We start from the raw sequence: 23,700 nt of genomic DNA on the forward strand, positions 1-23,700 counted from the left end.
ATCTGACAGTTTCGGACGAATTTCTTGTGAATTTGACTATTTTGAAGAGTGTGGGGAGTCCATTGTATTGTCATGTCGACGCACACGATTTGCTCGATACAAACAACCACAAGTATGCTAATAAATAAAATCAAAGAGAATGAAAGAACGTCTATCTATATCTTTAATCCAGTGCTAGAGTACAACATCGAGTTAAGTAGTAAAGGGGAACAACTAAATTCTCACCAAAGAGTGCAGATTCCATTAAACTTTACACAACCATTTTTGCATTTTTGTTTTTTATATATATATACTTGTTTTTTTACAAAGTGCATTATTTCAAACGATTAACCTAAATATCAGAGCAATTTTAGAGTGTTTTCCATCAGATACTCGTACTATCTCTTTCTTCTAGCTTGGGTTTAACTAAGAACAGCAGTATTACTTCTTCATGAGTTTCTTTTTTAGATTTACCTAAGGATTTCAACTCAATTACCTTGTACGCGTAGTTCGCATGGGTAAGGGTCGATCTCCTCAGTCGGCACAAAGTAACACTTATACCAGCCTGCTTGTTCAAAGCTGACTGCAGGAATACGGACCACCAGATGATCCGTCAGAATGTTATCAAATACGTAGTTGGCCATCTCTATGCTGCAGTCATATTTGTTCTGCTCCTTGTCCCATCGACACAAAAGAACGTCTTCCCCTGAAAATAATATAAAACCATCGGCATAGATATTTTTCAACGCTTTGTGTGGTACTGTCTGTCTTCTTCTTTGCTTATTTTCTTCTTTCTTTCTCTGTTATTTCTCTTAATGATTTATTTGCTGAAGGAGACATTTGTTCGAAAACCGGTCCTCCTTTTTCGTCGTTTATTGTTCATGTTTCTGGTGAGTACATGTTCATTGTCATCATATTGCTGTTGTTGCTCTTGTTGTTATTGATATTTTTGCTGAAAGTTATTCGTTTTTGTTGAAAATGTACATCTTTAACGAAAATTGATATCCCACTTCCCTGAGCTGGTTTGCTCCCCTAGAATTAAATGACGGAGCAAATAGCAGCTTGCCTTTTAGCAAATTCAATACATATTGATTGTGGTAAGCTGTGTTGTGATATATGTCAACTGCGTGTGACTTAAGTGTATACATACTTGCATTTGTATACAACGAGAGTAACAGGCTCCTCTTTCTCCGGTTCTTTGGTTCTTTGGCTCAACAGACGATTTCCAGAACTACGAATCTTGCTATTTTACGGGCTGTCAAAGAGCTGCGCCCCTCAAACACAATGACACAAACTATTGGACTGAGCCAAATAAAATGAGGCGATCAAATCGATCACAGTGAAAAACGATCACTGATTTGCCTATTGTGCAGAGTGTGCCCGAAATTAGGCACATCGAAGATGACAATTCGCTACCGCCTTTTTTGCTTGCCTGCGGTGGCAAGTCAGCGATACCTGCATGGTGGCCAGCGATCATACATGCAGTGAAGATTAAGATTCAATGTGCATTTTTTCGAAACCAAGTGCTACATATTGAGCGCACACCGAAAAACAATGCACATCGCAGGATGTGTTTCACTGCGATCGCTTTGATCGCACACTTTAGCAGACTTAGTCCTATTGATTTCAGAAGACCATTACAACCCCGGCATTTATTTTTGAACATCGTACATTATCTGCCTAATGCAGTCAAAGGTACAATGTTGTACACACCTGTGTCACCTTTCGGAGCATCCGAAGGAAATTTTGTCACGCTGAGGCCGAGCTCGCTGGCAGTGATGTTGGTGCGGAAATTGCAGTCGATTGATGCAGGTTCTCCGTTGGTAAAGGTTCCAGCCTCGCATGTAATTGGCTTACTGTCACTTGACGCCCCAGGAATAATGTTGAACAGAAGAAACATGCACACTGGCAGAAGAACAGTAGGCACCATGTTGGTCCTTTTAAAACTGTGTGGGCCTTTCTGCTCCATTCTTCTCTGTGCTCTGGCTGGTTTGTCTTTACGCGCTCAGAGCTGCATTGACATTTTTAAGAAAAATGATCTACTGCAAAGTAATTAAGGTACTTTGTCTTCAAGAAATCCAAGCAAAACATTTGTAAACAAATCAAATCTCACTCATAAACTGTAAAATGAAGTAGCAAGGACAGGCAAATAAACATATCAGAGCAACTTCTTCTGCATGCTGTGAACAGCTCAACAACCTATTACACACACAGCAGTTTTCCCTACGCGATCGAAACCATTTCGCGCCCGACAGAGCAAAGCGAGCTAAGTTTTAAGCTTAAATTAACCTAATCAAGAATACTTTGTATGCTAAACTAGAACGTTCAAATGGAAGCCATGTCATCGTAATTTTAAGCCGACAGTGACAATTGTCGTGCCCACAATCACAAGTACAACCAAATGATTAGTATTTATTTGTTGACACAGTTTTATCATGTCAATGATCCGGCACGGCGGGCGGTCCTTACAACACTCACTTCAGGGCGAAACTGTGTGGTTCCTTTATCAGCATACCGTGCAGCATGACACGTTTCTACATTTTGGGGTTAAAAAGAGACAGTACTTACATTACGTGTGTGTCGCCTCAGTAGATGGGCAGGCATGTATCACATTTGGTTTGAATGACACAGAATGATTAAGTTTGAAACAACATCTGCCTCAGCGAAACATTATTTGCGCCTTGAACACCATATATGTGATTGCACACACACAAAGAACCCGCTATGAGTAGACTGTCGACTACCGTCTGATAACCTCACTTCACTCACTGTTAAGTATGATCACCCCATGAAAATCTCCCTCTGTCTCTCTCCATCTCTCTCTCTCTCTCTCTCTCTCTCTCTCTCTCTCTCTCTCTCTCTCTCTCTCTCTCTCCTCTCTCTCTCGGTCTCTCTCTCTCTTTCTCTCTCACACACACACACGCGCGCGCGCGCGCGCGTACTCACGAATCACGCACTAATGTATTGTCTGCATTACAGTAGAGAAAATAACACCTTAACTTTGAAAGCTCCAATTCGCCAGTAAACTGTTCCGAAATGGCGCCTTAGATAGTAGGCCTGTAAAAGCGTATTCTACTGTATTCAGCACGTAAAATACCTTTATTTCTGCCACGCGTGGTTATGCACAGGTTTGCCAGGTTTTCACACACTATTTCACAAGGAAACACATACAGGTGCACATCAGGAAAGAAAAACCTAAAGCAGATGTGCCTAACACTATTTTATCTGAGCACACTCCATGTAGTTTCTCATGACAAGGAAAAGACATCGACCCAAAACGCAGTGGAGCTTATCCAAGGCCGACACAGGCGCCAAATACATGTAAACACAATTATCAACACGGTTGTTGCGTGGCGTACCGAACGGAAATAAAATGCTTCAATGTGATTTCCTCTTTTCATAATCGCCAACCCAAAGCAAGCAGATACATGAAAGGAACAGGCTCCCATGTTAGGTATGTTCCTAATTTGAGCCCCTCTTTACGCTATTCTTAGAGAAAAAGCCATTGTGGTTTGCCAATTTAAGAGTCGACTGATAATGGATCTGTGTACGCGCACGCAAACGTGTGTGTGTGTGTATGTGTGTGTGTGTGTGTGTGTGTGTGTGTGTATGTGTGTGCGTGTGGGGGGAGGGGGGGTGAGTGAGCGTGCGTGCGTGCGTGCGTGCGTACATGCGGGAGTGGGTGTTTATGAGTGTTTCCGTGAGTGTGTGTGTGGGTGTGTATAAATGAGCGTACGTGCGTGTGTGCGCGTGCGTGTGTGCGCGTGTGTGTTTGTGAGTGTGTGTGTGTATTTGTGTGTGTCTATGTAATTGTGTGTGTCTATGTCTGTTCATTGTGTGTGTGTGTGTGTGTGTGTGTGTGTGTGTGTGTGTGTGTGTGTGTGTGTGTGTGTGTGTGTGTGTGTACTTGTGTGATTGTATGTATGTGTGTACGTATGACTGTGTATTTGTTTGCATGTGTGTGTTTCTGAGTATGTGTGTGTCTGTGTGTGTGTACCTATACACTCTTCAAAATAAGTTAAGGATCGGTTGAAAAAACGAATCTAATTATAAAAAATTGCCAACAAATTAAACATCGACATAATAATTAAAAGAATAATGTGTTTGAATTAACAAATGAACAATGAGTCTTGACCTAGAATTTTGTTTGGCAGGCAGAGTTATTTCCCTTTGTGGGACTTCTTAAAAGCTTCTGCATTTTGGAAGAAAAAGGGTGTTTTTTATAGCCCCATGAAATTTGCGGAACGCATGCCAGGGCAAAAGGTTGTGATGCACGTGCTACAACAGGGTCCTGGCTATGAACATCGCTCACCAGCTTGTGTTTAAAGGTTGACACGCTGACACAATTATGCACAGTAGCAACATGCCCCCACGAAGAAAACTGAGCGATTTGGATAGAGGAAGGGCAATAGGATGGCTACAAGACGGTGTTGCTGCCAGGCAAGTGGCCCAGAGGCTTGCAGTGGCTCCCTCTGTCATCATCAGACTAAAACAGAGATTCCACGCAACTGGAAGAGTGCAGGAGCGACAACGTTCTGGTCGGCCCAGAGTCACCACACAAAGAGAGGATCGCTTCATTCAGAGGCAGGCAACAACGAATGGCTACGGCAAACAACATTAGGCAACGCCTAAAAGCTACCACCAACACTGTTGTTAGTGGTCAGACGATCCGAAACCGCTTACACAACTTTGGCTTGCGTGCAAGGCGTCCAGTCCGAGGAACAACCCTGCCTGCTAATCACCGAGCAGCTCGCCGAGCCTGGTGCACTCAACATGTGAGGTGGCAACGTCAGCAGTGGGCTCAGGTGTTGTTTACAGATGAGTCCCGCTTTTGCTTGGAACCTGCTGATGGTCGCATCCGAGTGTGGAGGCGTCGCGGAGAGCGCTTCGCAGTAGGCGCTGTTCTGGAACGACAGCGTTTTGGCGGAGGCTCTGTGATGGTCTGGGGAGGGATCAGCACACGTCTAAGGACACCTCTGTACCATGTAGTGGGCAACTTGACCGGTGTCCGCTACCAGAATGAGATCCTGCAACCCCTGGTCGTTCCAGCCCTCCAAGCGATCGGCCCTCGTGCGATTCTTCAGGATGACAACGCACCTCCCCATCGCTCTGCAGCTGTAAACACCTTCATCCAGCAGGCCAGGGTCAACAGGATGCTGTGGCCAGCCAACAGCCCGGACCTGAACCCCATAGAGCACATGTGGGACGAGCTTTGTCGTCGGGTACAGCAACATCACCCTCCTCCTGCCAATCTGGGTCAACTGCTGCAATGGCTCCAGCAGGAGTGGAATGGAGTTCCCAGAGCATTCATATGCAACCTGATCCACTCCATGCGCCAACGATGTGTTGAATGCCTGGCACACAACGGAGGGCACACGCGTTATTGACACTGATTCACATTGTTGTGAATTCCATTTTCGAGGGTTGTCACGTTTGACACACTCTAGCTAAATTTTCGCTGCCGCGTTCGATCTTTGCTTTGTTTGTCATTACTCCTTGGTTGTTCAATTATATAATTTTAAACAAATGAAAGAATTCGGTCTTGTCTGTTTTGGGTGGCGTGCTTGTAAAAAAGTGATCCTTAACTTTTTTTGAAGAGTGTATGTATGTCTGTGCGTTTCTGTGTGTATACGTGTAATATCTGTCTCACAAAACACACACACACACACACACACACGTATACCCACACTAACACACAGACACACAGACAGAGACAGACAGACACACACACACACACAGCAACCGCCTAATTGTTGAAGAAATATGACGTTACCCTATTGCGTATGTTTATTCTACTCATCTAGGCAACATGAAAGTCATACCTTTGAATGTTATTTGCAGCGCGATTTTTTTTGTTTTTTTGTGGGTTTTTTTTGGTATGTCTGTTTCGTCGTAGTTTTGGAAGGGAAATATTCCAAGACTAGGCGTTAGACTAAAGTTTCAATCCTCTCTCTCTCTCTCTCTCTCTCTCTCTCTCTCTCTCTCTCTCTCTCTCTCTCTCTTTCTCTCTCTCTTTAATTCGAACTTCAAAACCTTTCAAGTTATTTCCATTTTATTTAACAAACTCTTTCACTCACAACACCGATACAACACATTACCGCAAACATATTGTAACTTACCAGTGCGCTTTAAAGTCCTAGAATATATTTTGTGTAAAGAAAGGGCACCTAAATAAACACATTATTATTGGCAAAAAGCAAAAAACCCAATCATAACGTAATTCAAAGAGCAAGTTCAGGCAGTGACAACAAAGATGAACACAACGTTTCTCCCTGCAAGAAACACACAGAGAGTTTATTACATTCATAAAAAACAGAACAATTAGAAGATGTTACAAAGCAGATCCAATTCAACGAAAACTGTATTTAGAAAATGTCCATTCAATCGTCCTTTTGCCACTAACGTACAAGTACGTGTTATCTGAATAGGCAATGTGAACAGTCATAAACAAGCACAAACACATACACAAACACACACACACGCACCCCCCTCCCCCCGCACACACACACACACACCTACATGAACAAAGTGTACATGAAAAACTTTTCTTTCAAAATGTAGTGACAATACTCAAACAACTGCAATACATTTTAATCATGTCTACACCAACAATTATTGTAGAGCTGGTGATAGTTGTCACTAACATATTTTGCTAAATGTGACGAGCGTACCTCAAATCACTCGCACATGTCTTATCCCTGTAGCTGTCTGCAGCAGGTTTTTGTCGTTTTGTTTTATGTTATCATTACTGGTGTGTATGCTTTAGGACTGAAGAAAAATTGCTTCCACATCAAAGCATTATTCGTGATCCATGTACACATGAACTTACCGCCAAGTCTTGATCAACCTCTTTATTTCTGAACTAAACATTGCTTTGAATAGTCACACAATACTGCTATTAACTGTTCAGAATCCATTTGCAGTACTTATTAAATGTCGGTTTTTAATTGGAACTGATGTTGTAATCTGGGTCATTCTCAAAGTCATCGTCCATAAGCGTGACATGCACCTTGAAAATCGTCACGATATAACCTTCGTGGTTGAAAACGACGTTAAACACCAAATAAAGAAAGAAAGAAAGAAAGCACCTTGAAAAAAAAACCTCAAAGAAGATCGTTGAAAACAGGGTGTGAAACTCCCCAGGGTGAGGTGAAACTATACATGAAAAACAAATAAAAACAAGAAATTCCTACGAGGTAGGAAAAACACCCCCGTCAAAGGGAAATAACCTTCTCAGTTGGTGGCAGTGACTGAGAGAGAATGGTTACTTCCCTTTGACCATTAAGATGTTCCTCTATAAGTCCTTGTATAATTTTAATCCACCAATAACTCCCTAACCGTGTGTTTGACTGGTCCCAATTTTTGTAAGGACCGTCTCAGGAATGTATAGAACCTGTTCACCAAGTTTGGTGACGATCGGTCCGTTCATTCTTGAGATCTATATGCGAACACAAACAAACAAACAAACAAACAAACACATCGAGCGAAACCTATACACACCCCTATACCGGGGGTGTAATAAACGTTTCAGTTTACCTGGTATGTGGGTTGACATTGGATATTGGGGAGACATTAAGGCATTGACAATTTGAAAGACATAAATGGAAAACGTCCACGTGCACTCATGAGATTCACGATGCAATAACCGACAAACAAAACGATTAATTTAGTAACCCAAGCTGTGTGTTTGTGTTGCAGTCATTTGTACACATAACATTACAAGAAAGTTCCAACTCATTATGAGCCCAGGAGTGGTTTTCTGTGTCGGGTACTTCCATTACACGATGTCTCGACCGAACAGCATTTGGGACCCGGTCTAATTTCTCCAAAACACATTTTAAACAAAAAACGTGACTATCTCCATAAACATGTGCATCCCCTCATTTCACTTGTATACTTTATTTTTCCTATTTACTTGCAGTATACTTGAAAAGAACGTGTGTGTTTTGTTAAGAGCGGAATGTCACAGAATGGCTGCTTTCGAGCAGCTGATTTTGAGCAAACCAAAAATTGAAACAAATAAAGAAGTAACACCAGTCAAATATTGTTTGGAAACTTAATGATTTTTGAGTCAGACTTACAGCAGATGCCACATTATACTAGGTGTGATGACAACTGGTGGTGTATTTCTTTCTTGAAGTCGGAAAGACTGGGACAGTGGAGACGTAAATTTACGATTTTAGACAGCAACATAATTACTGGTTAGCACATTGACAATGTTGCACGACGATCATATGAATAATATGATAAACCCAGTGGATACCTGAATATTGCACTGTTAGAGTTATGGTGTGTTTCCATGTTGATGACAGTCATTATGCTTTGCTTCACAGCAAACGGTTTCCTGGATATCATTCACGTATGTTTGTCCGCATATGCTTCAATAATCTTATCATTATGAAAATCAGTATCTGCTTGAGAACAAAAAGCAAATGCAATGATCCTTGCTTTCTTCTGGATCCATAGCAATCACTATTCGAGTTCGTAGTTCACCGGAGCTTCCAGCTAAGTTTTGCACGTCATCTTCATGGCAATGATAGAAATACCAGAAGGCGTAGTCTTCATACCGCTCCAAGATGAGGCACAGTATGTGTCATATTTTGCAGACACTGTCCAGTTTGTTCTTGGTTTCGGCCACGGAAATACCGCCATCTGTGATGCTCGAGTATTACATGTCTGTTCTGGAGGTGGGCTACAGTTCCTTTCACATTTCCGCTGTGGAGTTCTCAGTACACACTCCAAATAAGAAGACCCGTTATTCTGGGGCAGCAGGCATACTGTTTACTTTTCATAAGCACAGTGGATTCCTCATATGATGGAGTGAAGAGGGTGGGGGAGTACGGTTGTAGGTCTATGTTTACAATAGTCACTATTATATGCTTTGCTTCGTAGAAAAATGATTTTGGTTTGTCAGCATACGTTGTACTATCTCTTTTCATTACAGACACGCAACACAATACACGCTAATGAATCCTAAAGCGAATGCAGAAATGTTGCCTTTCATTGGATACCTTAACCATAGCTATACATTTTCACCGTACATCCGAGCTGACTACTAATAAGTCTCGAATGACGTCTATCAAGAATAGAAATATTAGAAGATCTTATCCACATACTGCAACAAGACGGGACACATATACAGTGTGTGTCGCATTCTGCAGACACTGTCCAGTTAGCTGAATGTATCGGGCAGAGCAACACCATGCCTTTGTGTGCAGCGCCTGTTCTGGAGGCGAGGCACAGTTCCTTTAGCGAGACGGGCGCTGTGGCGTGGTGGTAAGACGTCGGCCTCCTAATTGGGAGGTCGTGAGTTCGAATCCCGGTCGCTGCCGCCTGGTGGGTCAAGAGTGGAGATTTTTCCGATCTCCCAGGTCAACTTATGTGCAGACCTACTAGTGAAAGCACAAGACCAAGTGCGCACGGAAAAGATCCTGTAATCCATGTCAGAGTTCGGTGGGTTATAGAAACACGAAAATACCCTGAATGCCTCCCCCGAAATCGGCGTATGCTGCCTGAATGGCGGGATAAAAACGGTCATACACGTAAAAATACACTTGTGCTAAAAACATGAGTGAACGTGGGAGTCTAAGCTCATGAACGAAGAAGAAGAAGAAGAAGTTCCTTTCGCAATTCAGGTGTGGAGATCTCTATGCGATTTTCACTTTGCAGATAGGAAGGCCCGTGACTCTGAGGTGCGGCAGCCCTACTTGTTGCTTTTCTTAGTGTTACGTAAGCGCAGTGAAGCGGCCGCTATGCGAGCTGCTCCGATGGATCTGTCACAAGATGGTGATACCAGGGAGAACTGAAACAGAAGGTATTTTCTCTATACATCAGAATGGTCAGCGCAAGTTTCATGTGACTACAAGCGTGACCAAATCTGTTCTGCATTTACCTGGCGTTCTGATTGATAGAATACGGTGGTTGCGGCGCGTGTATGTTTGTTTACTTGGGGTGGAGTAGGGTAGGGTGGGATAGCTTGGGGAGGGTTGGGGGTGGGTGGGTGGGTGTACGTATTACTGTCGAGGCTCAAAAGCAAAAACTGAAACAGTCTGTATCTTAATATAGTATCGGGGGAGAAGACAGTTTAACTGTCAATACTGTTTCTGGTCAGCCAGGTGTGTTGTTTCTTCATTGACCGCATCCAACAATGAGTAAATCAGATTTGTACAAGTCATCTTTTATTCCTTCTGCAACTAGTCTCTGGAATAAGTTGCCTGAAAATATACAACAATGTGATTCTCTTGGTCTGTTCAAGCGACATTTCGCAGCTTTTGATATTTCAATTCCACCATATTACTATTCCCCAAATCGCAAAACTGAGGTTTTTCATTGCAGGTTAAGACTTGGAATGAGTGATTTACAATATGATATGTTTAATCGCCACCTAGTAAACAACCCGGAATGTTCTTGTGGTTATTTTGCTGAACGGCCCGATCAAGATCAGCGACAGTTGTGCGCCTTGGGACCACCCTGTTGAGCTGTGTCTGGAGCAAGTCCCAAAATTGCTCAATAGGGTTCATGTCAGGAGATAACGCTGGCCAAGGCATCACGTAGATGCCTGAGCGGTGCAGGAGATCCTGAGTGGCCCTGGCGGTGTGGGGGCGCGCGTTGTCGTGCTGGAAAACCCAGTTTCCATGGGCTTGAAAAAAGGGCAGCACATGAGGGTGCAGCACCTGGTCCATATAGCGCTGCGCTGTTACGCCGTTGCCGGGTCCAGGACCCAGGCCTTGGAAGATGACGGGACCTAGCACCTGGTTGTGGCCGATGGCGCCCCACAACATGAGGCTGGGCCCACCCCAGGCGTTGTTCTCCACGACACAGTTGTCAGCATAGCGGTAACCACTTCTTCTCCATACCCGAACACGCCCGTCGGCATGGTCAATGCAGAAACGGCTTTCCTCGCTGAAAAGCACGTTCTGCCAGCGAACATTGTTCCAATTGAGGTGGCCTTGCGCCCAATGCAGGCGTGCCTGTCTATGGCGCACGGTGAGGACGAGTCCCCTGGCTGGACGGCAGTTCCTCAGCCACCTGAAGCGCAGTCGCCGGCTGGCCGTTTGCCTAGAAATGGGTGCCTGGTATGTCCCTATAACAGTTCTGGCTGTTTCTGCAGCTGTTGTATAATGTTTCTGCAACATGGCTGCGGAAAATGTGCCGATCTTGCCTTGGCGTCGCCACTCGGGGTCTGCCGCTTCGCTCGGCATCAGCAGTAGAGCCAGTTATCACAAACCGCTGCAGGAGACGATAAATGGTGGATATGTGAAAGTCGCAGCCACGGCTTCCGGCGTGTCCCCAGCCTCCAGACGTCCAATGGCTCTCTCGCGTTCAGTAGAAGTGAGTCTTGGCATGGTGATAGCGTCGAATGAGGGACTGATGAAACCTGTAACGTTGTGCCATTTTTATCCTCTAGTGACAGTGAACACCACTCACTGATCAGCTTTTGTGCTTTTCTTGCACGTGCAGCCGAACTGCACAAGAAAAATGTCTCAGCTAACTCGGGCTTTACGTGGATTGCAAGTGCGCTGATGCGGTAAAATTCACAATACACCTTCCTCAGACATCGGTCGTGATATACTGGCTGCCAAAAATAACGCAACTTTTGTTAATCCAGAAAAAAATAATTTGTAAAATAAATAATATTTTTCGCGTTTCTTTTGGACGTCAGTATATATTACTTGGGGCCCATCTACTTTTTGATATTTTGTTGTGTTTTTCTTTCTGGTTTTGTATTTGTTTTCGTTTTTGGTATTGACACAGATTGTGTTCGATAATTGAAACAAAGTTTTCCTTGTTGTTTTTCTCTTTTTTTCTTCTTTTTTCTGTTCTTTTTTTCAAAAAATGTGTCGCATTGATCATATTCCGCCATGAAATTTCAGGCATGTTTATGTGAGCACGTATCATAAGTTTTAAACTTGTTGTGCTCCTTTTTAATGATGTTGTTATATTATCTGTGTCTGCTTACAAATAAAATACTGTTTAAACAAACAAAAAACAATGAGTACAGAGAGAAGACAAAGCGTCCAGGAGGAGCCTGATGACGGCACTACCTAATTTTAGACAAACCCTGTACTTTGGATATGTTCTGTCCTCCATCTCCTCCCTTTACGCTCGCCAATACTGGCGTGCACACGCATAACTTTTATTCTGAGTAGAATTTGTTTTCTGCAAACGATCTGTAAATCTCTTCCTATCTTTGCTTATTCTATCAACTCTCACAAGTGAGAAAGTATGTGTACAAAAATAAAAACACACATATACCATGTTTGTTATCACTTGTTTATTGATTCATTACAATTTTTGGGGAAAAAACACTCTCAAAAGTGTGTCAACATTAGTCTGACACTATTTCTTTTTGTACGTTCTGTTTCGAAGAACATTATATTTGATCCAGAAAGCAAAAGTAATGCACTCACTGTGAGTCCCGGTTTAACAAGCTGCAGTGTCTTGCTGTGCATCAGGTCAAGGAAATGGGGATAACTCCGGCACAGGATTCCGTCCACAACAATGGTGACCTCAGGCTGGTTGACATGGTTGATAAGTGCTGCCAGACCTGTCATATGTATAAACAAAGGGTTCGCTCCTTTTATAATTCAAAACACGCGGATTTTGTTATGGTATTTTGCTAAAGAACAAGTCCACATTTCAGCAACTCCTGAAAAGCATTGATGTTATAAAAAGGTATACAAAAAACAACACTTGGCATAATTGGAAAGAGCATAATAATGTTTGTCAAAATTACGTATCTCAGGCAATTAATGGTGTCAGTTGTCATATTGGCGGTACACTATTACTTTCAAGTTGTATTTAAGCTCCATTAATATATCCTACCTAACTGCAAATGTTAGTAAAAACTTCGTTGTTACACGTACGACAATATAAGATGTTTGGTGGCTTGTTGACAGACCAGCTTTTTTGTTGGTCCAAGGGGACCATATCGTCTTTTGTTTCATCTTTATCGACCAAGGCCGAAGGCCGCGGTTGATAAATATGTGACAAAAGGCGATATGCTCCCCGAGGACCAACAAAAATATGCTGGTCTGACGACAAGCTACCAAACATCGTTTTTGTCATCATTTTGGTTGGGCAACAAAATGCACAATAACCCACAGGGAGACGAATTCTTAGAATCCAACTCCGGGCCACAAAGCATCGTCACAGTAGCACGAGATAACACGTCAAACTTGTATGTGACGTCAAACGTAGCTTCTTGACGCTTTTCTTTCAGTCTGAAAATGTACAGAGCTGCGATCATACCCGTGAATTCAGTAAGTGTTGAGCATATTTCTTTTCTTTTAAGTGTTTATGACTTTTCGTTGTGGATTTTGCGATTACAGAGATAAGCTGCAAATTGACCATGAGTCGCCGCGGTAATTATCAACATTGATTGGGTCTTTGAGAGTGAATGCTTACAATCGTTGTCCTCGGAAACACAAATCCAAAGCCACGATGGTTCCACACATCAAACAATCAGCCTGATTGGCTTTTACTTTGACAATCCACGTTTCACATGAAAGCTCAAACCCATTCACCACCTCGAGTTATTGCATGGAGAACATGAGATTTATTTACCAGGTGTTTGTGAATGAAAACTCGTGAAAATGATGACAACACCTAATAGAAGGCGGTTTACCTGCAGCAGCTAAAGAAGCTGAGCGCTCATAGACGAGTCGGCACACATCCCTGACAACCTTGAGATCTTCGTCTGTGCAATCCTCGATTCCTAACCCCAGCAGCAAGTTTGCTGTTTTGTCAAAGGAATCCTCCGTGTCCCTAAAGATAGGAAGGACCACACACTTGATACTGTTTACAAAACGTATATAACATGGTCAAAAATATTGCAACAACTTGTGCTTCAGCTAAAAAAACATATCAATTCCGTTTGGTTTAAACAAAATTTTATTCAGAATTTCTGCGCATGAACAGTTCGAAACACACAGCTAGGACACGCACTCAAGCAAATGCTTATATCACGTGACCAGAACAATACTAAATTAGACACATTTTCGTAATGGTGGACATAACAACAATAAACCAGAAGAATAAATTGAAGGAATGGGGATGGGGAGCTAAATAGGAACAAAAGAATCTACAGAAGATAAAAAAGAAAAGGGAGGGAGAGGGGGAAGAAAGTACTAACAACCACAAGGAGAGACTAGGACGAAAGCGCATAGGAAGAGAGCATCAAATCTAAGACATGCAACATGTAAATTCAAGTAAATGTAACAATTTTTGTTGAAGGCAGTAATTCGTTAACATATAAAATACGAGAAAAACGATAATAATCATTACTTATACGCTGCTTATGTAATCAAATACGATAACACAGAGAGAGGCAGTGTGGAGGTACACATACGCCTGCCCACACACATATACACTATCAATGCGTGAACACATCCATCAAATCAGTCGACCAGATTTAACAATAAACGATTGGACAGACTCAAATATTAATAATATTTCCACGCGTCTGAAGTGAACAGGCAACGAATTGATTGTTGTCAGACGAGCATCTGCATACAAAGTGCAGTTTAATAAATAATGTTCGGCTGTTTCATTTGGATCACCGCAAACACACTGTGCATTATCTTTTAGATGGCGTTTACACAAGTCTGAATTAAGGTTACTAATATTTAAACGCATTCTGCAGTGTTGAACTTCTGTCTGTCGTTTTCCAAAATAATAATAAGCTGGTACACTATGATCAGGACTTTGTAAATAATGCTTAAACTCGCTTATTGAATTTGTTGTTTTAATCACATCAGGCAAATTATTCCATAAAACTGTGGAGAATGGAATGAAGGATGTTCGGAATATGTCTGTCCTATGTGCTGGTACGAATCTTTCGAATGGTCGTCTTCTGTGGTAGGGATTTAGTGAAGAGACTAGCGGTGGCAAGAGGTTAATTAAATATTGTGGACATTTACCATGAACCATTTTGTGAAATAAAATTAATTTATGTCGTTTTCGGCGTTCCTTTAAACTACAAAAACCACTTTCTTTGTAAATCTTATCATGGCTTGTTCCCCGCACACCGCCAATTATAACACGTAATGCTTCAAGGTGTAATTTTTCAAGTGTTTTTGACAAGGCTTCGGTACAATTGTCCCATAACACATCAGCGTAATCGAAATGTGGCAGAATAAAAGATTTATACATTATTTCCAAACTATTTCTGCATAACTTATACTTATAATATTTTAAACAGTTAATCAACAAAGTTGTCTTTTTCACAATATTTCTGATTAGCGTCCAATTTACAATCGTTTTGCAAAAAAATGCCAAGATGCTTGTGTTCTGGTATGTCTTCCAGGAGATTTCCATTAAAAAATAGAGGGTCATTTTGGTTTAAATCACGTTTTATATTCAGCAGTTTAGTTTTGGTTTCATTAAATGTAACTTTCCAACGTGCTGCCCAACTACTAATTTTATCAAGGTCTGAATTAAGAATTTCGGCACGTCGTATTGGGTCATTTAATGCAAGTGACAAAGTAGTATCATCAGCAAACAATTTGATAACAGACTCAATATCATTTACAATATCATTCATATAAATCAAAAATAATAAGGGGCCTAACACTGAACCCTGAGGAACGCCTGCTTGTAAACCTTTTAACTCTGACTTGGCACCTTTAACAACAACTGATTGAACACGGTTTGTTAAATAGCTACGAAACCATGACAATAGTCGGCCTCGAACACAAATCGACTCCAGTTTTACCAATAATCCTTTGTGCCAAACTTTATCAAAAGCTTTTGACACATCAAAAAATACCGCCTGTGTTGTTAAACCGTTGTCGTAGTTTGAACACAAGTCATTATATATGGAGACAAGTTGACAGATCGTCGAGTCGCCGGGTATAAAACCGGACTGTGTAGGTGTGAGAATGTTGTTGGATTGTAAAAAGTTATATAATTGGCTGTGAATACATCGCTCCAATTCCGTTTCAATATGTGCACCCTTTTATGTCGTAAAATGCGCTTCTTTGTGCTATTTAGCACAAGTTTCGGCTTCAGAAATTGTTTTACAGATGTCCCGCGACATCCATACAAATGGTGGTAAGCTTATCCCAAACATCGCCCAGAATTCAAAACTCGACATGTATTAAGGAAGCCGAGACTTCATATAAAGCGTTCTGTTACTTTACATCAACAAACAATTAGGCGAATGATGATGTTAATGACAACAATGTCCAACAATGAGCAGGAGCAGGGTACAGAGCAAGAGAAGGGGGATGAAGAAAGATGACAAAAAACTAGGGACAATGTTCGTTCTTACCTTTCGATAATCATAACATATTCAGAACAGAAGCTGTACTGTTTGAAGAGGTCACAATCTCGAGACACAGAAGGGAACAGTCGCTTCAACACCAGTCGTACAATCTCTCCGATGTACATCCAGCTGACCATCTTCTCTAGGCTAACCACAAAGAAAATATAACGTCAGAAAACAGTATTCCATTACATCTACAAGAAGACACTCAATTTGGGTCATAACACATTTAGTTGTGCCAATACCGACCACAAGCATCCCGTGGCAGCTTCTGAACGAAAGCATCTCCAAAATAGCCCAGATTTGCGTTTTGACTTGAAAAGTGGTTAACATTCTGGAAAGGTAACACTGAAAGACGTCTTAACATCAAGTGTTTTTTGTTTTTTACATTTTAAGTCTAAGAAACCACGGTGCTTAAACGCTTAAAATATCAAAACTTGACTAAATGAAACAACAACATTGTTTGAAATAAGTCAAGTTATCTGGTTCTGTTAATTTGTTTGCTTCTTTATTTTTTATTTCAGGCATCGACGATTGAAATTCAACTGTTTCTAAAGTAGTATTCATTTGACGATTTATCAGTCATGAAAAAAAGAAAAAAGAAAGATAGATAAAGACAGAAAGACAGACAGAGACAGAGAGAGCTAGAGATACTTAGGGAGAATGAGAGGGAGAAAAGGAGAGAGAAATAAAGAGAGAGAGTCAGAAAGAGAGAAAGAGAGAGAGAGAGAGAGAGAGAGAGAGAGAGAGAGAGAGAGAAAGAGAGAGAGAGAGAGCTCAGCGAACATGATGACACTAAAACATGTTCACAAAATCTTATAATCTTCCAAACGAACATATCCGTTGAGAGAGCAACAAGAACACTCACCTCTGACTTCCAGGATTAGCAGAATAATCATCAAGCTCTCTGTCGTAAACCGTCCTCAGATAATCCAGGTTTTCCTCGTTCCACAATCCTCCTAGTTCCGTGTTGATTACCTGCAATGACACAGACAGAATGTATAAGTTATAAACCACGACTTCATATTTGTTTTCTGATTTCAGAATATCAATCAATCAATCAATGAATACACCTTCCCTTGTGAGTTGGTGTTTGTGTCGGGGGCGGGGGGGGGGGGGGGTGGGGGTGGGGGGTGGCACCGATTTCCGTGAATGTACCGTGTATATATATATATATACAAACAAATATGGAAAAAAAAAAAACAAGCCTTTACGTTTTCACCAATATTTCGGCCTCGTGGCCTTCGTCAGGGTGTTCTTTTCTATTTATATATATATAACGTTTCTGCCACTGCCAGGACTGCCACTTTAGTCAGCATATCATAAGAGCTCTTTAGATAACATTTTTGTGAACATATGCCTGATTATCCGCACAAAGAAGACAAAGGTAATGGGTCAGTATTTTTAAACATACTCCATCCACGATTGAACACTTGAGGATGATGACAACTTCATCTCTACAAGTATTTTTGCTATACATGTTACAGCAACCCATTGTCTACGAAACAGTAATAACCTGAAAAGGCTCGGTTCACATTAATCTGAAATCATTCCCAAGTCAACTACGTCTCAGATGACTAGGTAACGCGAGGAATGGACTCGTCCTGAAGAATCGTGAGCCACTGAACTTCTGCTCTCACACAACCGAGATCTTGAATCCAAAGTACGTCTGATATGTTGGCATACAATCCTAAAAGTTTGAAAGAAATCCATAAGGCCATTGCTTAAATACAGCGCCTTGTATCATGGTACGTCTCAACATTGACGCAAAAACCTCCCGTGTTTGACAGTTCATGCTATCGACAGTTGCATCAGTGGGAATAACATTAGACAAGAAATACACAAGATATCTGAACGAAACAAACTGTTCTGAATTGAATTAACTCTCTTTTCATATGTACGAGTTGTCAAGTTGTGCCCCTCTCCCTATTTTGAATTTTGTTCGATTTTTTTCAATTTGTATCTTACTTTTTGACAATTCGACATTTGTATTAAATGATGGTCATTTGTCACCAAGTGGAGTAGAGGCATAACAAGTCTGAATGAAATGACACGGGAATGAATGATTTATGTGGGGTAAATTGTCACAACATTGTTGTGCACAGTTTAGGTGATCAAAAACACTACGAGACCCAGATGTGTCGAATGCAGACTGTACAATAAGAACTCAAGTATGCTGAAGAGAAGCGAATAAAGCAGCTACCCCAAAGGACAGACAATGAGAGACAAAATATTAAGAGAATTTAACATGTACGATAAGGTATCATTTGTCTTTTTCGATCCTGTAACACGCTAAAATGAGAGTCTATGCACCGCTGTCCGTGTGGGTGTAATCAACCATTATTACCGAATTTAAAGGATCACCACAACGATCACGAGAAAACCGAGAACTACAACATCAATAACAAAAACAAGCATGATGATGATGATGATGATGATGATGATGATGATGATGATGATGATGATGATGATGATGATGATGATGATGATGATGATGATGATGATGACGACGACAACGACGACGACGATGATGATATCGGGCCTTACCTCAATTTGCTTTTCAGCGTCAGGACATTCAGCCCCTGTAGTATTGAAGTATTCCACGTAACAGGCGTTGAGTCCATTCCCCACGTGCAGGGCGACTTTACACTGGGGGTCTGAGCAAGCAGCTGACACCAGCGTGCTGACGGTGTCGTTTACAATGGCCACGATCTCCAAATTGTTTAGCTTTGAATAAAACAGATTTGTTTAGAACTATGACTGCAATATTTGTATACCTGATAATTTAGGCAAATGTATGCATAAGTAATATTGCCTTCGTCAACGGGCAGTGCAAATACTACAACTACTACAGTCTTTAAGCTCCACGCCGATAAATATCGGCCAAGATTTCATCTATGTGATGTGGTCTCGGATGTGCCACTGAGGGCGGGGATGTAGCTCAGTCGGTAGCGCGCTGGATTTGTATCCAGTTGGCCGCTGTCAGCGTGAGTTCGTCCCCACGTTCGGCGAGAGATTTATTTCTCAGAGTCAACTTTGTGTGCAGACTCTCCTCGGTGTCCGAACACCCCCGTGTGTACACGCAAGCACAAGACCAAGTGCGCACGAAAAAGATCCTGTAATCCATGTCAGAGTTCGGTGGGTTATAGAAACACGAAAATACCCAGCATGCTTCCTCCGAAAACGGCGTATGGCTGCCTAAATGGCGGGGTAAAAAACGGTCATACACGTAAAATTCCACTCGTGCAAAAAACACGAGTGTACGTGGGAGTTTCAGCCCACGAACGCAGAAGAAGAAGAAGAAGGATGTGCCACTGAGTATCTGTGTACTATGCCACACTTAGGCTTTGGTCTCTGGAAGGAAATGTCACATATTGTTATTTATTCCCCCCTCTGCTTCTTTACCTCTGTAAACTTGTAGGGGTAGTTATTTTTCGATAATGACCCAGCAACCAAACAAATAACGACCCAGCAACAGCCTGAATCCTCGATAGTGCAATGGATTGAGAAGTTGTTCTGTTTCGGTACTACTTTTTGCGACTGAAAAGTTCCGAACGCTCTAATGTACGAAGTATACATATCTGGAGCAAACAATACAGACATACAGCATTTAAATTAACAACTACAGGCCTAAACACATGAATCTCTATATAAAATCCATGAGTTCGGTTGTTTTCTGAATCTAGATCTGCCGTGCTCAAACGTTCATCACAAGCAATTTCCCGCAAGGTAAGTAACTCATACTTTGTCTAGCGACAAGAGTAGTTCCCCTTCTTTTCACTCAGTTTCTTCGACAACAGACTGCAATCCGACGGTCAGTTTTCAACAATATTTCATTTAATAAACAGATCACACGCAACCAAATGCACACATCTCTTCAATTTAAACAACATAAAGCGGTTTCATACACTATTTTCCCCAGAAAACTGAACTTCATACAGTTTTTAACGTTGGAACACGGGTGCAAAAGTTCGTCTGCTAGTCCCATTTGACGAAAGAACATTATCCTAAGCGTTACCAAAACATATACAGAACACACACTATCTGCCTTTGCCGCCACAGCAGAATAACAGCATATCTGTGTACTTGATTTTAGTCCAAAATAGGAAAACTGACAAGAAGTGTTAACAGAATGGAATGATTTGCACGGAACTATACAACCGCGCATTAATCGATCGCCTGCGCAGGTTGACTGGTTGAGTGAATAGGATTCGATCAAACTTTCGCAAAAAACCTCCTCTTTTCTTTGAATAACTGAAGAAAGGAGGAATAAAGAGGTTACACACCTCGTCTCAGTGATTATAAAAAATAATGGTCGAAGTTCGCGGTCATGAAAAAGCTCGCTAAAGCTCGCATTTTTCATGATCCGCTAACTTCGACCATTATTTTTAATAATCACTGCGACTCGGCATGTAACCTCTACATACTGGTATTGACAGCTCAAAGTGGATCAAGTTGTCCACGCTACGCAATTCGACACTGATGAGTCTGATAGAATGAAAACGTTAGAATTATATTATAATTGTGCAGGACCTACCCTTTTCTTTCTCTTAAAAGCCTGTTGAAGCATTTCTTTGAGGTCTTTGCACACCACATCCTTCCAATCCAACTCTTTTGTCCATTTGGTAAGGTAAGCTTTGCTGATGGTCTCGTGTTTGCATGGGAAAGCAAAAACAAACGCCACAGGCATTTGTAATGGATTCTTATTGAATGCTTTCTTCAATTTTCTGTTGTCATCCAAAAACGTGAAGTTTTCCTTCACAATCTGTTCAGCCTTGTCTGCAATGAAATCAAATAGCTGAAACACACACACACACACACACACACACACACACACACACACACACACACACTCACAGACACAAACAAACACACACACACACAGACACACACACACACACACACACACACACACACACACACACACACACACACACATTGTTTGTTTACAAACCAAGTTAGACGTGAAATGAACTGTCCATGCTACTCAAACTGTTTAATGTTGCGTGAAGTTAATTTGATAAGTTGATTGGTTCAAATTACCGACGTGCCCAAGAATACCCACCAGTGACGCGCAATGTTTCAAAGGCAGCAAACGAATTCGAATAGTTAAATGAACGTACTAAATCCTCTTTTTTCAGTACGGCAATGAATCACAAACCTAGCCTCCACAATTGATAGTTTGGGTAGTTTTCAGACTCAAAAGTTTCATAAAATAAGTTGATGAAAAACTAGAACCCCTTTTGTAATGCGATAGGGAACTGCCAATAGGGTCACGTCATTTCCCGCCTTGCTCTTGCAAGCTGAATATACTCGCTTTAGGAGCCTCCCCACCCTTTTCATTCGCTGCTGCCTCCACATCGTTGCATGCACTGGTGAGATATCCCATTAACTACTAGTATTAGTACTAAGGCTGTTGCAGACTCAAGGTTGATTGTATACATGTAATATAGGGTATAGTATTATTATTTGTATTAATTGATTGATTAATTGTTTAGAACATTTAACACAACATTGTATTTAAGATGGTAACGTTAGATATTTCCCTATGCGAGTCCTCATATCTCAGAAAAAAACCTGATTCCCACAAAAACTACAACAACAACGACAACAACAAAACTACGGAAGGGTCTAACAAGACACCGTTGTTTTTCACTTTTGCACAGGGGCAAAACACACACGCACACACACACACACACACACACACACCCACACACCCACACACACTAACACACACACACACACACACGCACACAGACACACACCAGGGGCGGATCAGTTGCTTTGTAAGGGGGGGGGGGGCACTTTGAATCGAAAGTGAATGTGATGGGCGCGAAGCGCCCGAATTTGCTAGGGGGGTCCGGGGGCATGCACCCCCCGGAAAAATTTTTTGCCCAAAGAAGCAAAATGGTGCCATCTGTTGCCATTTGAACTTAGAAATGGTCATAGAATCAGCATAGAAAAACATTTTTTTTTCTTCTTTTTTTTTTCGGGGGGGGGGGGCACGTGCCCCCTGTGCCCCCCCCCTCGTCCGCCCCTGCACACATACACACACTCTCTTCCCCTCTCTTTCTTTCCCTCTCTCACTTTCTCTCTCTGATAAAAAAAAACCACACTAGCAAAACAGCTATGAAGGGGGAATGTACCTGTATGCCATTGGCTACGCCCTTCGGGACAGAAAATCTCTGAGAAGGACACGCAGCCTCAGACGATGGAATTATTACCAACTCGATGGTTAGCCGGTCGCTCCGTAGTTGGAAAACCATAATGTACCCGAGCTCTGCAAATTTGAAACAGTACTGAATCGATTCAGTTATAACCATGCAGCTCTTCGCCTCAAGACACAAAAGCAGGTGTAATTTAAAAATAAAGAAGTGTGGTAAACAACTCATATTAATTGGTTGCACAGTGCCATTCTCCCTCTCCTCTTTATTGTTCACCTTTATTTATTTCGCCTGAATTTCTCTATGAGATAATAAAGTATTCTTATTCTTATTCTTCTTATCACTACTGAAACCTTTTCATTCCTGATCGGTTACAAAGCCAAAATATGTATGAAACTGCCACAAAAAAGACACCCACTATTATTTCTTTCACGAGATTCAAAAAATTATAAGAATTTGCTGCAGTGATCTACATTCGTATCTTATAAAACGCAAAACGCGACTCAGTGTAAAGGTATGCCAAAGCTAAGAAAAGGTTTGCTGAATAAGTGGAATTCCCGAAAATAGGGAGACATTTCACCTTGTGTAGATGCGCAGTTCGAGCGTGTCCTTGGTGTGTGTGTGTGTGTGTGTGTGTGTGTGTGTGTGTGTGTATGTGTGTCTGTGTGTGTGTGGGTGTGTGTCTGTGTGTCTGTGTGTGTGTGTGTGAGTGTGTGTGTGTGTGTGAGTGTGTGTGTGTGTGTGTGTGTATGTGTGTGTGTGTGTGTGTGTGTGTGTGTGTGTTTTCCTTTGTTACATTTAGTCACGTTTTGACTTAATGTTCTAACATAGAAGGGGAATCGAGACGAGGTTGGTGGTGTATGTGTGTCTTTCTGTCTGTCTGTCTGGCTGGCTGGCTGTCTGTCTACCTGTCTTGTCTGTCTCTGTGTGTAGAGCGATTCAGAGAAAACTACTTGACCAATCTTCATGAAACTTTACAGGCAAGTTTTTAAGTATGATATTCCCAGATAACATTTTTTCATTTTTTCGATAAATGTCTTTGTTGACGTCATATCCGGCTTTTAGTGAAAGTTGAGGCGGCACTGTCACACCCTCATTTTTTCGAACACATTGATTGAAACTGTGGGCAAGCAATCTTTGACTCAATCCGGACTTTGGTATTGCATTAATTTTCAGTTCGGAAGCTTACAACTTAATTTAATTTTATTTTTTTTTGTGCCTGGATTACCCCTTCATACACTACAACATCTCCCCGCACATTCGGATATTTCATTTTAAACGCATTATAGG

General features: G+C 41.7%; 2 protein-coding genes across 6 annotated transcripts in view; both read right to left on the reverse strand.

The window, feature by feature from the left end:
* Positions 1-23,700, reverse strand: part of LOC138972646 (hexokinase type 2-like) — a 78,423-nt gene that overhangs the window by 21,087 nt on the left and 33,636 nt on the right. For 2 of the 5 annotated variants that reach the window (XM_070345296.1, XM_070345292.1), the window contains exons 1-3: positions 2,548-2,713; positions 1,693-1,990; positions 476-685 (exon numbers count right to left, since the gene is read on the reverse strand). The exons of 1 other annotated variant lie outside the window; for it this stretch is intronic. In XM_070345296.1, coding sequence (XP_070201397.1) covers positions 476-685; positions 1,693-1,948 — 466 coding nt within the window. In that variant the 5' untranslated portion in view covers positions 1,949-1,990; positions 2,548-2,713. Of the gene's footprint in view, positions 1-475; positions 686-1,692; positions 1,991-2,547; positions 2,714-3,076; positions 3,249-23,700 lie in introns of those variants that run through there. 2 more of the 5 variants (XM_070345293.1, XM_070345295.1) reach the window with 2 other exon arrangements.
* The window catches only part of LOC138972645 (hexokinase type 2-like), a 28,005-nt gene continuing 10,318 nt past the window's right edge, over positions 6,014-23,700 (reverse strand). The window contains exons 9-16 of the mRNA XM_070345290.1: positions 22,393-22,526; positions 20,784-21,044; positions 18,794-18,973; positions 17,115-17,224; positions 16,253-16,393; positions 13,607-13,746; positions 12,390-12,526; positions 6,014-9,781 (exon numbers count right to left, since the gene is read on the reverse strand). Coding sequence (XP_070201391.1) covers positions 9,683-9,781; positions 12,390-12,526; positions 13,607-13,746; positions 16,253-16,393; positions 17,115-17,224; positions 18,794-18,973; positions 20,784-21,044; positions 22,393-22,526 — 1,202 coding nt within the window. The 3' untranslated portion in view covers positions 6,014-9,682. The remainder of the gene's footprint in view (positions 9,782-12,389; positions 12,527-13,606; positions 13,747-16,252; positions 16,394-17,114; positions 17,225-18,793; positions 18,974-20,783; positions 21,045-22,392; positions 22,527-23,700) is intronic.

This window comes from Littorina saxatilis, linkage group LG8 (assembly GCF_037325665.1).
Source record: "Littorina saxatilis isolate snail1 linkage group LG8, US_GU_Lsax_2.0, whole genome shotgun sequence".
NCBI classification, from domain to species: domain Eukaryota; kingdom Metazoa; phylum Mollusca; class Gastropoda; order Littorinimorpha; family Littorinidae; genus Littorina; species Littorina saxatilis.